This window comes from Chionomys nivalis, chromosome 20 (assembly GCF_950005125.1).
Source record: "Chionomys nivalis chromosome 20, mChiNiv1.1, whole genome shotgun sequence".
Lineage (NCBI taxonomy): Eukaryota > Metazoa > Chordata > Mammalia > Rodentia > Cricetidae > Chionomys > Chionomys nivalis.
In genome coordinates, this window is record NC_080105.1 from 57,743,806 (window position 1) to 57,760,536 (window position 16,731).

Here is a 16,731-nt window from a genome sequence, read left to right on the forward strand (position 1 = left end):
ATTTCCACGCACGGACTTCGGACACTTCCGTGGGGTGAGAGAGACACTTCAGAAGCCCCTGAGTCCTGAAGGGCGGTGGTTCCTACGCTGAAGAACCAGGAATGCTGGTTTGTTAAATAGGAAGTCAGCTGGAGAAAACGCTGAGGTGGGAGCCAGACCAAGATGCCGTTTGTTAATAAATTTATACAAAATGAAAAGTATCTATTTATGTATAGCTGGTGGTTCATAAAACTTAGCCTGATCTTTTTTTTTTTTTTTTAATTTTGCACTTTGTGGTTATGCTCTGGCAAAATAACTGGTGCTAAATTCTTTGTAAACCACTAATAACAATCATAGGAGAAAGCATATCTCAGCCTGTACATAAGTATGATAATTCTCCATGGCCAATACAATGGGAGCTTTACACACGCTGATAACTTAAGCAAATACGGCTGACTTTAAAGCATAAAAACACCACCTAATCTTCATTGACTTGACCTGGTTTGGATATACTAGTCTTAGTATAATCTCTATCTATTTTAGTGAATATTTACAAGTCAGCTGCTTTCATAGCAGCTCAACTTCAGTGAATGAGCTCTCTTGTAGTTTAATGGAAACTTCCTTTTTTATAAAGTGTGTGTGTGTGTGTGTGTGTGTGTGTGCCCTTGTGAGTTTGCGTTGTGTAATACATGTGGAAGTAAAAGGACCACCTTGGGTATCAGCCCTCACCTCGTGTGAGACATGGCCTCTTCATAGTTTGTTGCTGCATACACAAACTAGCTGGCCCATGAGCTTATAGGAGACTCCTGTCCCCATCTCTTGTCTGCCTACAGGAGCAGTGGCCTTACCGACGCGCTACTGGCTTTACTTGGTTTCTGAGGACTCAAACTCAGGTCCCCTAGGTCGTACAGCAGCGCCCTCACCCACCCTTTGCTGCTTCTCTCAGTTGACAATTTCCTACCTGGACATTCCTGAGGAGAGGACCCATTAAGTCTCTCCGAGAGAAAGGGGAGAAATGTGGACAGTGGCCTGCACCTCTAGGGAGCAGTTAGCACATCCTTGTGCTAAAGAGGATTTGGATAGAGAGCCACAGAGCCCGGATGAGGGGTAGACTAGGGGCTTGTGATGCTGAGGCTTAGCATTGGCATCAGGGTGGGGTGGGTGGGTGCTGCACTGACTCAGTAGGATCCAGACAAGCAGGTGGCCAGTGCCCTGGGACTCAATGCTGCCAATAGACTACCAGATCAATCGGACCACAGTCTTCGTCCGGGTCTGCATATCCATGTAGCAAAGCGCAGAGTCACGGTCTTTCCCATTTCAGCTTCTGACCTCAGGAAATGTCTCACCAGGACACTTCACTACTAGGGCCAGGACCAGGTCAGTGAAAACTTGAATTGTAACTGAGTTTCCAGAAAAATACACAGCTAACATTTAAATTGAACAGAAAGTCGGGTCTTTCTGTTCCGGTTTAGTGTGGTGGTTATTTTACTGTTTGGATGGGCTTTAATTCGATCGTTTAAGAAGCTCACGTGTGATTTGAGCAGATCCCACTGTGTGCTGTGTGAAGGAGCTGCACACGGCTACAATTTGTTTGAGTCTTTGCATCTCTGTGGGAGAATTACGACCATGTCAGCTTCGCAGCTAAGCCCCTCTCCTGTGTTGTGTAGTTAGGACAGCAATCCTCCAGGGAAGCCTCACCATGCACTTGAGAATATTTTTGAGTCCCAGCAAAGTTTGAACTTGAAACCTGACATCTCGGGATGCAGGGGACACCTCCAGGCCCCTCTCAATTAGCCTGGCCATCTTTATTATAAAACATTTCTAGGACATGTATAAGAGGTTTATTAATCCATAGGTGGCGGCAAGCAGACTTGCTCCCGCGACGGTCCACGGTTGGCTTCTCTCTGCTGTGTGCTGACATGGGGGTGGTCTAGATTGTGACTGCAGGCTTCACAAGTCCCGTGTCTCCCGCCCCCCACGTTCATCTCTCTGGGCACGGGGACCCTCTGCTGGCAGACGGCAAACTCACCTCCAGTCGCATGCTTCCTCCTCTCACAGAACTGCACTTCCCAGTATTGTATGAGGCAACTGGACACACTGTTGAGAGTGGTCTTGGCATGGCCGAAGGCTTCCAGGATGCACATGGCCTGCAGCACAAGAGAGAATTTTGTCGGACGACTCCTCAAAAATAATAAAATTGGAGGGTCATAGCAAAGATGTTGGGAGTGGTCTGTGATCTGGATGGTTCTGTGCTTTCCACAGAACACATGCTGAACTTTTAAGGTTCCTCTTTTCCTCAAAGGCAAATGATGAATACACATGATCTGCCAGATTGTGGCCAGCGATGATAAGGTATCATATACTTCCCTTGCCTGACTGTAAATTGAGGCCAGCGTGCATACACACACACACACACACACACACACACACACACACACACTGTGCAGGGGAGGGGGTGGTGTTGTATGTACACGCATGTAGATGACGCTGGTTATTATACTCTCTCATTTTCCACCTTATCCCAACAACAGGATCTTTGCCTGGAGCTAAACCGGCAGCCAAGAAGCTTCACGGTTCTCACGTCTCTGCCGCCACAGCCCCGGAGTTCCAGCAACAGATGACCATTGCTGGCTTTTCGCATAGGTACTAGAATCTGACTCGGGCCCTTACCACTCTTGCCAGCCAAGCCACATCCCCAGCCCCTTGGTGTTTTTGAAGAGAACAATTAGAAATGACCTAAACCTGAGACAGAACTTTCTTCAAAGCGATTCGTGTGACATTAGCCCCGTGTTCCTAATCCGCAGGCATGCTTGCACAGGCTTCAACACGCAGGCCTGCCAACCTCTTTTCTGGCTGGACCATGCCCCTTGCCACTCATCCTCTCCTGCAGAAATGGAACTAAATATCTAGTTGAAGTTGCTGTCCTGACCCTCACTGCCCTGGGCTTTGTCTTTGAGTTTGTAAGCCCATGGTTCTAAAACTCCAGGAAAAAGCCCCTTGGGTGCACACCAGGATCGGACATTCTCTTGCAACAAGTTTCCTCAAATATTGATCCTGCAATAAAATCCACTCCTCATCCATCAATTGACTGCAACTCTAATAAAGATGGTGACCGAACAAGTCTCCAAAATGTATGGAAATCTGGCAAGTTATTTCTCTTTCAAGACATTCTACAAATATGTGAAAACCAGCTCCAACTCAACCACCAGATGGCAAAAGGCCACCCTCTCCTGATTTGCTGAGCCCTCATCCTAGACCCTTTGATTAAGGGCATCATTTCTGAGATCATTATTATAAATTTTTAACAAATGTTTTGAGTTCATTATACTCAGGCACTTACCAATTTGTGAAGTATTCTGCATGATTAACTATTATAAAGCAACACTTTGATCCCAATTACAAATCAAAAATGCTAAACATGATAATGAAATGTGTTTTAGCCATCTGGTTTTGAGGCTTGGATTTCTGAAGACACATTAAATCTTTACAAAACTCTATGATTTGGGCTTGAAAATTAATAAAACTCAAAGTAAATTAATAACAGGTGCAACAGAACCCCCCTAAATAGTCATCAGTATACTCTTATTTTTCTTAATTTTTTTTCATTTTACACACCAACCCCAGTTCGCCATCCCTTCCCTTCTCCCCTCCTCCCACCTTCCCTCGCATTCCACCCCACATCCACTCCTCAGAGGGGATAAGGCCTCCCTTGGGGAGTCAACAAAGTATGGCAGTCCAAGTTGAGACAGGACCAAACCCTTCACCCCTAAATCGAGGCTGAACAAGGTATCCAACCATAGGAATGGTCTCCTAAAAGCCAGTTCATGCACCCGGAATAAGTTCTGGTCCAATTTACAGGGGTTCTCCAAGAGATCAAGCCACATAACTGTCACCCACATTCAGAGGGCCTAATTCAGGTCTCTGCAGATTCCCCAGCTGTCAGTCCACAGTCTGTGAGCTCCCACTAGCTCAGGTCAGCTGTCTTTGTGGGTTTCCCATCATGATCTTGACCAATCCCCTACCCTCCCCCTCCTTGCTCATATGATCCCTCCTCCCTCTCTTCAGCTGAACTCCAGGAGCTCAGCCCAGTGCTTGGCTGTGGGTCACTGCATTTGCTCCCAACAGTAATGGATGTAAGTTCTATGATGACGATTGGAGTAGTCACTAACCAATTCAGGCACCGTCTCCACTATTGCTAGGACAAAGTGGATCAAAGACCTCAATATAAACCCAGTTCCACTGAAGCTGATAGAAGAGAAAGTGGGAAGCAGCCTTGAACGCATTGGCACAGGAGACCACTTCCTGAATATGACCACAGGGGCACTGACACTGAGACAAACAATTAGTAAATGGCACCTCCTGAAACTGAGAAGCTTCTGTAGGGCGAAGGACACAGTCAATAAGACAACACGACGGTCTACTCTTTTTCTTTAAAATTTACATTGAATAGATATCTATAAATATGTTAAAATTAATATTGTCGTTTCTTCTTGTCGCACAAATGTATTATAAAATAATTATTTAAAAAGTCATGAAAGGATGAGTTTAAAAATATTTAAGCTTTGGTGCACGTCGGTGCTGTATTTGACAATCAAGTGATGGTTATATCTTTCTACAAGAAAGGGTATTATAGGTAGTGGAGAATGTGCTCCCAGACAGGAAGTGTGGGGCAAAAACTACATGTCTCCCCATGAAATGACACGCTCCTTCAACCCCATCCCCATTTTCCTTTAACATGGGATTACTTCTCCATGCTTGGCAGTGTTGTGTGTGTAAGGCACTCAGCTCTGTACCCACCGCAGAGCACACACACGGCTAATCATGATTTTCATCCCACTAGTAACTGTAGGCTACCCACATTCCAACGCCAGGTGCGTGCGTGGATACATACATGTGCATGCATGTGATGGTTTTCGTCTTTCATCATCAGAGTCTCCACTTTACCATCCGTCACATAGAAACACCAGATGCAAGGCCCATAGACTCCAAATGTCCTGACTGGGATTTGAACCTGGGCACCTGGCTGCAGGGACACATATTTAACCCCAGTTTCATACTGTTAACCTCATCAATAAAGACATGTGAGGTGTGACACTAATATAAGGCTGAAGCCAGTTAAGAATTGGAGAATTATAAATTCTTAACAGATTTGTTCAATGCACACAGGGCAGCATACTTCCAGATGACAATGCCAAGCTCGAAAAAGACAACTGTGTATTCTGTATTAGCTAGTCAACCAATAGGTGGCGCTAAATAACTGTATGAGGAGAAAGGCTGAGAAAAATAGACTATTATCCACTGTCTCTCTTGACTTTGAAACAAAATTATGAGGTTAGCACATAACCATAAAATTTTAAATAAAAATATACATGAAAGAAGTACCTACGTGCACCCTTGATTTTTACTGATTAAAATTGTATTGGCCTGATTGTTTTCCATTTATAAAGTGGTATCAATTTCAGTAGCTAAAGTGACCATATGCTATGAAAGTAGCTTACTATATTGTACGTGCTAGAAATAAGGGTCTGTGGACTCCTTAATGAATAGCCTCAGATCCATCAATCATACTGAGCCTGTCATTCCCCTCTGAAAGGGACTTTTCAGTAAAGGCTTATTTAAATGATTGCAACAGAATTGAATGAACCTAAAACTCATTTGAGATGGAATGAGCAAGAAGTCACAGGCAATTCTCTCAAAAACATGACTTCTCTGTTCCAATAAATCCAAGGGCATGGAAAGGCACTGCTTCTGATCTTCGAGATGCAGATACAGGGGTTAGAGACAAAACATTGTTGGTAGGGCAGAAAGCGCCATCTCTGGGGATACACTAGACCCAGGCGCAGCACTCTGCGAGTCTGCCTGAGATAGGTTCCCCACTGGAGGCTCACAGTCTCTCAGAGCAGCTCTTGGGTCCTGGTCCTTCCCCAGTCACCTGAGAGCATCCTCTCACCTTCTCGGGCACTCACATTCAACCTCACTGCTAAATAGCTCTGTGGACCCAGGGTGCTTTAGGTTAACCAAATCTTTCTCCCACACGGGGAGGGTGTCAGGCCCCTCTCTCGGACAAGTTTCCGTTCAGTTCACAAACTCATTCGACACTTGGATAAATCCATTTATTCCCCAAGGTGCTTTGCTGCTTGTGCACAGAACCTTGTGAACTTAATGATATTCATGTGGATGATATTTAGAGTGGGGAATCCCACAATTAATACAGAATTAAAATATGTCACGAGGAATGAGGAAAACACACGGATGAATGAGAAGGCATGCCACTTGAAAACTGCATGGAACTGATGGTTTTGACTTCCCAGTACCTGCAGATTGGATGGAGGGACTCCTAACTTAATCCCAGGAATCAGCGGGACTGACGGGTCTGACTCCCTAATACCTGCAGATTTGATGGAGGGACTCCTAACTTACTCCCAGGAACCAGCAGAACTGATGGTTCTGACTTCCCAGTACCCACAGATTTGATGGAGGGACACCTAACTTACTCCCAGGAACCAGAAAGCAGTCACTTACACTAAACAGCAAAATCAATTTACATAAAGTGATCAGACTGCACTTGAGAAATTACAGTGCCTGTTCTCGCACCAACAATCCTTTTAATAGATGATTATTTCAGCCTGTAATTTAGAGGGGGAGACTATTGTCCCCTGTCATTTCAATTAAGTCAATAGATTCTGCTATTTCCATCAGTTAACCTGCATTTATCTTATAACCACGTTGATTTATTCATGTTCTCACTCGGGAGCATCAGCCGGTGGCTTATTAGCATATTTAAATAAAGACTAGGTTTCCCAAACTGACTCCACTGCTCCACTAGAGTTGTGGAGTGGACTGACATTTACTGAAGAGGGTCCAAGCTTAATAAATAGCTAAAGATTCGAACCATTCATGTTTACTGTGGCCACTTCTTTTAAAAATGTTGGAGTTTTACTGCAACATTCCCCCAGCAGTGCGTCTCAGCAATCCCCTGCAGAAGTATGAGCCGGGGACTTTCTATGCAAACACACAAAGATCTTTTCTTTTTATCTATAATTGTAGATATGTATTTATGTATATATAATGTATAATTATGTAGATATAATTTATGTATAATTGTAATTGTTTTTAACCATGATGATGTGTCCTTGTATTTGCACGTGACATTGGTCTTCACACAATCTACTCACTCACGTATTCGCCAACCCAGAGGGCACTTACATGCTTGAATCTGGAGTCAAACATGGTGCGGGTGGAGCTGGCCCTGCCCGTCAGGTGCCTCATGATCTGCTTGCTGGCCTGGGTCTTCCCTGACCCTCTTTCTCCACTGCGGGAAAACAAGGGAAAGACAAGGTCACTGGCTAAGAAGATGGAGAAGAAGAAAGAGCCAGAGGCAATTCTCAGACCCAGAGATGGCAGGGGGACAGCATACACTTTCAGGGAGTCGCTGGTATAGCTTTACTCTTCAGTCTGATAGGTTCCACCCAAGTCAGGATGTGTACTGCCTTGCTCACAATGGTGTGTTGGATGTCATATCCCCAGAGGACCACCTGATACCTGTCTTCCAGTGGCTGGGGGGCAAGCCACTTTCTAATTGATTAATTAAAGGAAAATTTCTAGAAAAAAAATGCTGAAATTTTAATAATTGGACTTTCAACTTGACAAATGCCCCCCTTTCTCAGCCCCACTACCTGGAATCATGTGCGTTACTGGGACACAAGCAAGTCACCAACTTTATTTTATTAAATTTTGTTAAAATAAAATTTTAAAAGTAATGTTTTATTTAGTGCTAATTTATAGAGCATCTGTTTTAGAGATATCCAACGCTTTCCCCTTTAATTGAAAATAGATTTTTTTCTCACATAATATATCCTGATTATAGTTTCCCCTCCCTCTACTCCTCCTAGGTCCTCCCCACCTCTTTTCCCACTCCATAGGGATCCACTCCCTTTCTGTCTCTCATTAGAAAGAGAAAAAGGTTTCTAAGGGGTAGGAAAAGAAAGATTAAAAACCCTAACACATTAGAATTGGACAAAATAAACAAACAGAAGAAAAAGAGCCCAAGAGAAGGCATAAGAAACAAGAGACCCACTCATCCATATGCTCAGGAATCCCATAATAATACTAAACTGGAAGCCATACATACATGTAGAGGACCTGACCTGGTATAGACCCATGTAGGTCCTGTATCCATTGCTTCGGTCTCTGTGAAGCCATATGAGCTTTGATTATGTCAATTTAGAGGGTCTTATTTTCTTGATGTCCTCCTTCGCCACCCTCCACCCCCATCCTCTACCCCCTGGCTCTCACACTCCTTCTGCTTCCTTTCTGCGGGGTTCTCTGAGCCCTGGGGGGATATTCAACTTTTGATGACTAAAATCTGGGTTACCATCTGTCTATGCTACTTTTGTGGCACAAGAGAAATACAGTCAACACTCAACTTCGGCTGAGCCAACTTGAACGCGGGGTAGAAAAGGCTGAAGCCTTCTCCCTTGTCACCCTGCTCCACATGGGGACCTTGTCACCCTGCTCCACATGGGTCCTTGTCATAGTGCACAGCTTTAAAGGAAGGGCAGAGTGACTATGTCACCCCCTGTGTCTTGTCAGCGAAGATCCAGTGTTACCTATATAGACTTGGGAGGCTGCTGTTTAACGTAAATGAAGAAGTGAGGGGTTTTTTTTCTCTCAAAATATTAGGCATTATTAGCCTTAAAATATGTCCTAAGGAAACATGAGTGAGGGTATGTTAGTGAGGAGTTTGAGGAAGGGGATTACCATGAGAAAATGAATGTAGAATTTGGGGTGAACCAAATTTATACAGGTCTCTCCATGGGACTCCTACAGGAAACTGAGAGCTCCCTCTCAGCAAAGCCCTCAGGGCCCTCTCTCCACCCCTCCATCCTGTTTATGGAAGCAAGTTGAGTTTATTAAGAATGTGTTTTAAGAATACATTTGAGCATGGGCACTGTGAGAGAAACAGAGGCTTGGACACTAACAACAGTACTGCCCACACTGCTCTCCAGAGACAGCAGTCCAAATCTCATTTTAAGCCTTAACCATTTCTTCAATCTTCTAAGAGTGATCACATGTCAGTCCTCCTTGTGGCTCTTCCCTTCACATCTCATTTGAAGAGTTTTATTCCATGGTAAACTGTCTTTGTGTGGTTTGAAAAACTGCTTTACTTTTCCAAGAAAGCCACCTCCCGAGGCATACAGGGTGGAATGGGAGCAGAGGTAAATACCAGAAGCAGGCTGGGAAAACCCTGTCTTATGAATAAATAAGGCTATAATTTGAAGCATAGGACCTTAGGTCCAGTAACGTGGCAAGCTTTTCTTTCTCCATGTTTGTCTCTTTGACTTGAAAGCAGATTGGCTGTGTTGCTATTTTAAATCTTCGAGATGAAGTATATTTCAGGTTACTGGTTCCTATGGGCTCTGCTATACCTCGGGTGACTTCTAGAAGAAATCTGTCTGTCCCTTCTAACACGACGGACTGCAGACACAGTGAGAGGGGAAATGGAACATGCCCCAGTCCTAGGATCTGCCTGAGGCAACAGGCAGGCTCACCTGAGGATGATGTTCTGTGGCCTTCGCTCCTGGAACAGCCTGTGGAAGGCCCGCTCTGCGCAGGAGAAGAGGTGGGGTGGGAGTGAGGGGCTGCGCTGGCCTGTGGGGCTCAGGTACAGCTGGGACACCTGTGGACAGCAGACCAAAGATGGAAGACCCAGCTACTTCTCTCCTGCAAACCACTCAGCTGCAGAAATCTTGAAACTAAAACATGTTTCTGGGTCTACAGAAACATGGGGCATGCAGAGAATAACTGTACAATCGCCCTTCTCTCAGCCCAATAGTGACAACTTGGAGGTTTAGATTTTATCCTCTTTTCTTGGTCCATGAGTCTTAAACTATTCTGATGACTCAAAGAAAATCACCTCACAAAATTTCAGTCTAGTAGATATCCATTAAACAAACTTAAACAATGACATTTCACATTATATACAATTCCCCAATATTTGGTGTCAACACTTTAAAATCATTAGGATTGTAAGCATAGGAATTAATTTAACAATTCTCAGAGTACAGCCACATAATTGCCTTAATTTCAGTGACTGTGACCTATGGCTGCCACTTGGACTCACTGCCAGTATTTTCAGTGCTCTGGGGACTTTTGTTTTCTTCTAAGTGACAGGAACTAAGTGTAAACTAGCTAATAGGAAGAGTTCAGAGTCATGAAGACATGCCAGGCGCCTCGCAGGACAGCACAAAAGACCACAGCTTTTGTGCTTATGATATTGTTATGATACTATTCATGCCTGGCTCCTGGATCTGCATGGTGGCTTCAAAAGGGGCATTGCTATTATGAAATGAGTTGATCACCAGTATGCATTTACCAGGCGTGCGGAGTATAGTGTGTATAAATCACTGCAACATACATTGTAGAAGCATGACTCAACAGCAAAGGGTGGAAATAGTGCCAAGGCTTTCCCTAGCACTCAGCAATAGCCATCCACAAAATAAACACCAGCCAATAGCCAACCGTAAACTAAATACAGGTCAATAGCCATCCGTGAACTAAACACCAGTCAATAGCCAACCACGAACTAAACACCAGTCAATGGCCAACCATGAACCAATCAATAGTCAACCATAAACTAAACACCAGTCAATAGCCAACCATGAACTAAACACCAGTCAATGGCCAACCATGAACTAAATACCAATCAATAGCCATCCATGAAACAATCAATAGTCAACCATAAACTAAACTCCAGTCAAGAGCCAACCATGAGCCACACACCAGTCAATAGCCAATCATGAACTAAATACCAGCCAATAGCCATCTATGAACTAAATGCCAGTCAATAATCACCTGTGAATGAACTCTGTGCACTGGTGTTCCAAAGAGACTGGGCAGTGTCACCATGAGACTGTTCAACACAGATAAACAGTGTGCAGAGTCATTCTAGCTCACCTGAAATCACAGTGTGATTTAGAGTAGTGATGGGTAAAAACTATGCGAGTAGCTCCCTGGATTTTATGCATCTCCACACCTGCTTCAACTGTAAAACAGGACCCGTAAGCAGCAGGTGCCTGGCAAGTATAAGCCAACCTTGGAAGGAGCTCAGAATGGTTATGGCTCTGCCCTCTGTGTGTCAGGCTTCTGTGGACCTGCAGGTGCTCACAGGTGAGTCTGAGGCAGGGCTGGACAGGATGAGAGTTCTATGAGTGGCATACCTTGGTCCTTGGTGAGGAGGGAGAAAGCGGTGAAGCACAGCTGCCCTGCTTTCAAGAGCCATGTCTGTAGGAATTGTGCAATTCCTTCTGGACCAGGAAGAATGCTTTTTCTCTCCCTCCTTCCATCCCTCTCCCTCTTTTCCTTCCTCCCTCCCCCTTTCCTTCCATTACTCTCTCTCCACCTCGCTATGGATATCAGGAATGTACATTTATTCCACAGCTCCTTTTTGCCATGCACCTGCTGCTTACGGGTCCTGTTTTACAGTTGAAGCAGGTGTGGAGATGCATAAAATCCAGGGAGCTACTCACATAGTTTTTACCCTTCACTACTGTAAATCACACTGTGATTTCAGGTCAGGTTAGAATGACTCTGCACAGCAATTCATCTCTGTGTTGAGCAGTCTGATGGTGACACTGCCCAGTGACTTTGGGGAATTTCCTGAGCTCATCTCACTTCCCATCTCCACTCCCCTAACCTCAGCAGGAAACCAGGTGTTAAGATGGGTGATCTAAACCAAATCATAGCAAATCAGCCAAGGATGCAGGGAAAGATATTGTATTGTTTATTCTGTCTGGTAAGCATCATTAGAACAGTTACTTATTTAAATGTAAAAGACACCTTGGTAAAGTTTCTTCAGAATAATACATTAATGGGACCATGATGTTAATTCAAGGGAGAACAAGTCTAAGAAATTTTGTTTTGATTTGTTATTCCTTTAGTTTTTATGTCACTGAATACAAATGTGTACGCCCTATGAATGCCACTCTAAAATGGTATTGGGGTGCTATACTCACCATAGTAGAGTAAATTGGGAGTTCTTTGAATGGGTTAACAAGCAAGAAGATGTCCCCAATAAAAGTCTGTCAAAAAGATGCAAATAGTTCATGAATCACATGGATAGAATCATTTAAAATTATATAATTTGGAAACCGTTGTGGGAAACATGGTGAATCAATAAAAGTCATATTCTAATATTTTTAATTGACCCAAACATTCTTCAGAAATATAAGATTCATATTCAAATTAAATGAAGTGATCAGGTTCATTCCACGAAACACAAGTAGTGAATGGTTACATTCTAAGATTCTACTGCAAAGGGATTTTGTGAAAATCACTCTGGATAAACAGCATAGAAGGAAAATAAACAAACTCACAGCAAGAGGAAAGTGGGGTAGTTAATTTTATGCTACTATAGAGTAAAAAAAAGACAAAGTGTTCATAAAGCTCAAAAATCAAACATTTTATTAACAAAGTTGAAGTAATGAGATATAAAGGCTTAGGAACAAATGGACAAGAGATTATAAATGCAGGTTTAAGTACACATATGTCTGCAATGACAACAAACATAAATGGTCCAAATACTGCAGCTAAAAGACAACTGACGGACTGGGTGAAAATGGTGAACGTTGCTACTTCAGAGAGAAATGTCACTGAAAGGAAGACTAGGACAATTTGGCTGGCTGTACAGCCAGCTTTTTTGTTGCTGTTGTTAAATGTATATCTTTCTTTATTCTTTTAAACAGAAACAGAAAAGCTGGCTATACAGCATCACCCCACAGAGATGTAGCTTGGGCAGGAACACTGGGGACTGAAAGGTAGGTATTTCATAATGAGAAACTGAAACAGCACTCAGGAAGGGACAGCAGTTCTGTGCATCCCACCAAGTGTCTGAAACAAAGAGCACGAAGAGGGAACTGGGGCTCACCAGGATAAGCAGAAGAGAAATTGACATAATTACTGCTCTGACCAATGATTCATTCAGAAAGCCTTGCTAGAGATAGAGGCTTACCCTCTAAGTTAAACTCAGAACGGCTGTTTAAACCTAGAGGATGTGAGTGATATGGTGTGAAGGTGGGGAGATTCGGACGCAGTGTCTCACTGAACACTGGGAACCAGCTAAGGCAGCTTAGGTGTTAGCACTGGAGAATAAATGGGAACTGCTTGCAGTGTCGGTGAGGTTAAGATTCTTAACGTCAGCAAGTGTTTCTCGATGCAGCTCTCCCATACGTTATTCAGGATCACACTGGGCACCCCAAATCCACGCTCCGCTGTGAGAGAGTTTTGTATTGGGATAATTCTTACAGGAACCTGAGATCCTCCTTGAATATGTATGTTGAAATAGGCAAAATATGATAAGCAGAAATATGATCCGGCATTAGGATAAAGTCATCAAAGGTGACGTTATATAAATCGTCAGAACTGGAGAGGGCACTCTGAGAAAGTGGACCATGGCCACTGCTCTGCAGCAAGGGGTTTTCTCAGCACTGTGGACACGGTGCGCCCCTCAGGGCTCTGTCCTAAGGAGTCACTTTCTCATGGCTCTGGCTATTCTCTTCCAGCCCCGAGCAGGCATCCTAAAGCACAACCCCACGTGCCATACACGAGCCTTTAGAGAGTGAAATTAGGCCAGGGTGCTCCATGCCATTTGAACTCCCACTGAAGCGCTCCTTGGGGATGTCCCACCACCTGACCTGGGGCCACCTGAGCAGAAATTGCATAGGCAGAAGGTGGGGAGATGGATCATGAGGGACCCTAGAGCTGTCAAGATTTTCTTGCTCTGGTTTGTCTAGCACTGTCTTTTCTGGGCGAACCAGATGTGCCAGGGATTTCTGCATTGACTTTGCAGGCTGTTTCCTTGTGAGCCTCCAGCCCCATTAGTTTCTATTCAGTGACTACCACTGGCTGGCTTCTCTGCAGTCCATGAAGGACCTGATGTGTGTTCTGGTTTCTCTGGTACGGTGGACAATCATTATTCCAGACAAGTGTTGTTCTTGTTCTGTGCATTTTCTGGCAAGCTCATGCCTCATCACCCGCAAGCCATTCTGTTTGAAGGTTCGGGAACTTCCCACTGTGGCAGATTTGTGGAAATTCCCCAACCTAAGGTCTGACTGAACCTTACACACTCAGGATCCAAGCAAGACCGCGCTAGTGTGGACCGTAGTGTGGATGGGGTGAGTAGATATTTAAGACACAAAGCAACTGCACAAGTAGGAAGGAATTAAGGAACAAAACCAACCCGGTCTTTGCACGGATTTGGCATAAAGCCCTCCAGCAGCTGAAGCAGGAGGATTATACGGTCAAGTCCATCCTAAGCTGTTAAGTTCCAGTCAGTCTGGACAATTATCAAGATGTTTCTCAAGCTAGAGTGAGGAAATGACCAGGGATGTAGATCAATGGTACAGAACTTGCCTAGAATGCATAAGGCCCTATATTTATAGTCCCTGGTACTACAAAAATGAAACAAGTTTTTTTTTTAAAAAATGAAAATAAGAAACACTTCCCAAAAGCTCCAGAGACCTACACAATCAGGTGTCACCACTTACGCTAATGGCAGTTCCAACAACTGTGATGCACATGCTTGATTTTAAGTATATTTTGGGTGGCAGGCAGTGTACTGAAGCCTTGCCAGGCTGTGTTGCAGCTTCAAGGGTTAATCAGGACCTGTCTGAAAATTCGTTGCTTGTAGGGAAATCTGAGTCTTCGCATTTACATGAAAATGACTTAATCAGATTCTCAGTAGATTAGGACTAAATGGGTGTTATCAGGGAATGTGACGGATTCCTGCATAATCAGAGATCTCCCCAGGCAATCTGACTGAATTGTCTGGGGCTCCGAGTGGAATAGAACGAAATCAACCAGCAAGTGGGAGCGGGGAGGAGGGAGGGAGAAGGAGGGGAGAGAGAAGGAGGTAGATTGTGAGACTTATGTACAGGCCCTCTACACTGTTACTAGTATTAGAAAAAGTAACATACAGAAAAAGCTAAGAACCACTTTTAATTCCTTCTCCATTTAAATAGTATTTTTTGTATTCCTTACCAGGATACAAAATCTTGCACACAAGTTTACTGCACAGAGAGATACTTCCTGAGGACTGGGAGCTGTCAATCAGCTGACCACTGGGCAGCTAGAGGCAGCACTAACCACTGACGATGCTAGTGTCTCTCTTTTTCCTTTCCCTGAGTGGAAAAGCGAAAGTCTCTCAGAGGCAGGCTGAGATCAGACAGGCAGCTCAGCTACAGACCTTGCTGGCTCTGGAGAGATCTCCCGGTCCACTCCGTCAGGACAACAGGAGAGTGCGCAGTGAAGGAAAAATGACACAGGAGGAGAACACGACTACTCCTCAAGTCTAGAGAAGATTTTTACTGTAGATGTAGGAAAGAAAGCGGGGAGAGGGAAGAGTCCAGGCTGAACATGACCAGCAGACTAAATCCAGACCATGAAAGGAGAGAGGGGCAGAAGTGCAACATGGGAGCCCAGGAGAAGCAGGTAGGACCAGGAAGCCAAGAGAACTATAAAGCCCAAACGACTGAGACTTACAGGGATCAGGCTGTGGGGAGGGAAGGGGAGTCCAGTTCCTGGGAGGGAGAGGTTGAGGGTAGGGTGCAGGATGAAAAATGCCCTGAGTACTGAAGGATGCTAGGAGAGCTGACCAGCATCTGACCTAACAGGCTAATAGGTGCCTCTGTTAGCCCTTTGAACACACAGCCTTCCTGCAGAGTACTGGCTTACACTCAACTCTGAAATTTGGAACTGTGCTGAACGTGACAGTATCATCACCAGAGTCAGAGGGGCTCCCAACGTCAGTGGAACACAGCGGTGCATCACAGTTCTGAGGGTACTTACATGGATCTGGTCATTCCCAAAGCGCTTCTGGATTTCATACAGCAGGCTGCTGTCATTAAGCTCACTGAGTGTGGCCAGGTCATCGCTGGGGGCCGGAGGCATGAGCTGGACCTGTGGGGTGGAGCAATGGCCGAGCTGGTCAGCTTCAGTCGCTTTCTGATTAGTTCTTCACAGGTGCATGTTCCAATTTCAGAAACCCCTCAAACTCCTGAGACCGCATGAGTACAACCACATTGTTCAAAGGTAGGAGGGTGAAGAACCAGTCTGCCTCCATCTTTGGCTTTAAAGTCATTTTATAGTAAAGACAAACTAGGTTCATTCCTGCTTATGATTAAACCTGTTTTTCAAGGATTGGGCTATACCCCACCTACAACATTAACTACGAATGGTTCTGTACTCTCTGTTCTAGGAATGGCAATCGTGTCTTTGTTTTAAAAGTTGTTTATAGCCATTATGCAACACTACCTTTGTTTCAATAAGCTATAAGACCACCTACGACAACCTAGTTATGACTATAACTGCCTTGCTATGCCCACCTTGCAGCCATGTCTGTGTTTCAGGAGGGACTAACTTGTTATGCTTAGGTTTCGCTTCTGTAACCCTGCCTACTTTGCCCACCAAATTCCCTATTTGGAAACCCCTACCCCTGAGCTATAACAGCCTCGTCTTTCTCACATCCAGGGCTGATCTCTCCAAGCCCAACTTAGGGGGAGGCAGCCTGTGTACATGAATAAAAAAAGCTTGCTTTAATTAGCTGCTTGCCTTATGTAATTTGACCATGATGATTTGGGTCAGTGGTCTTTCTCTTCCCATTTTGGGATTAACAATGGTTCAAGAAAGACAAAATTGTTCAGATAAGAATTTGTCCTACACATCTATAAGTGACATACGTGTGTGCATTGCACACAC

The 16,731-nt window shown here is 44.4% G+C and overlaps 1 protein-coding gene across 3 annotated transcripts in view; it reads right to left on the bottom strand.

Moving 5' to 3' along the window:
• Myo16 (myosin XVI) overlaps positions 1 to 16,731 on the bottom strand; it is a 420,999-nt gene that overhangs the window by 210,552 nt on the left and 193,716 nt on the right. For all 3 annotated transcript variants that reach the window (XM_057752554.1, XM_057752553.1, XM_057752552.1), the window contains 5 exons: positions 15,823 to 15,933; positions 11,994 to 12,059; positions 9,531 to 9,658; positions 7,186 to 7,291; positions 2,009 to 2,126 (listed from right to left, as the gene is read on the bottom strand). In XM_057752554.1, coding sequence (XP_057608537.1) covers positions 2,009 to 2,126; positions 7,186 to 7,291; positions 9,531 to 9,658; positions 11,994 to 12,059; positions 15,823 to 15,933 — 529 coding nt within the window. The remainder of the gene's footprint in view (positions 1 to 2,008; positions 2,127 to 7,185; positions 7,292 to 9,530; positions 9,659 to 11,993; positions 12,060 to 15,822; positions 15,934 to 16,731) is intronic.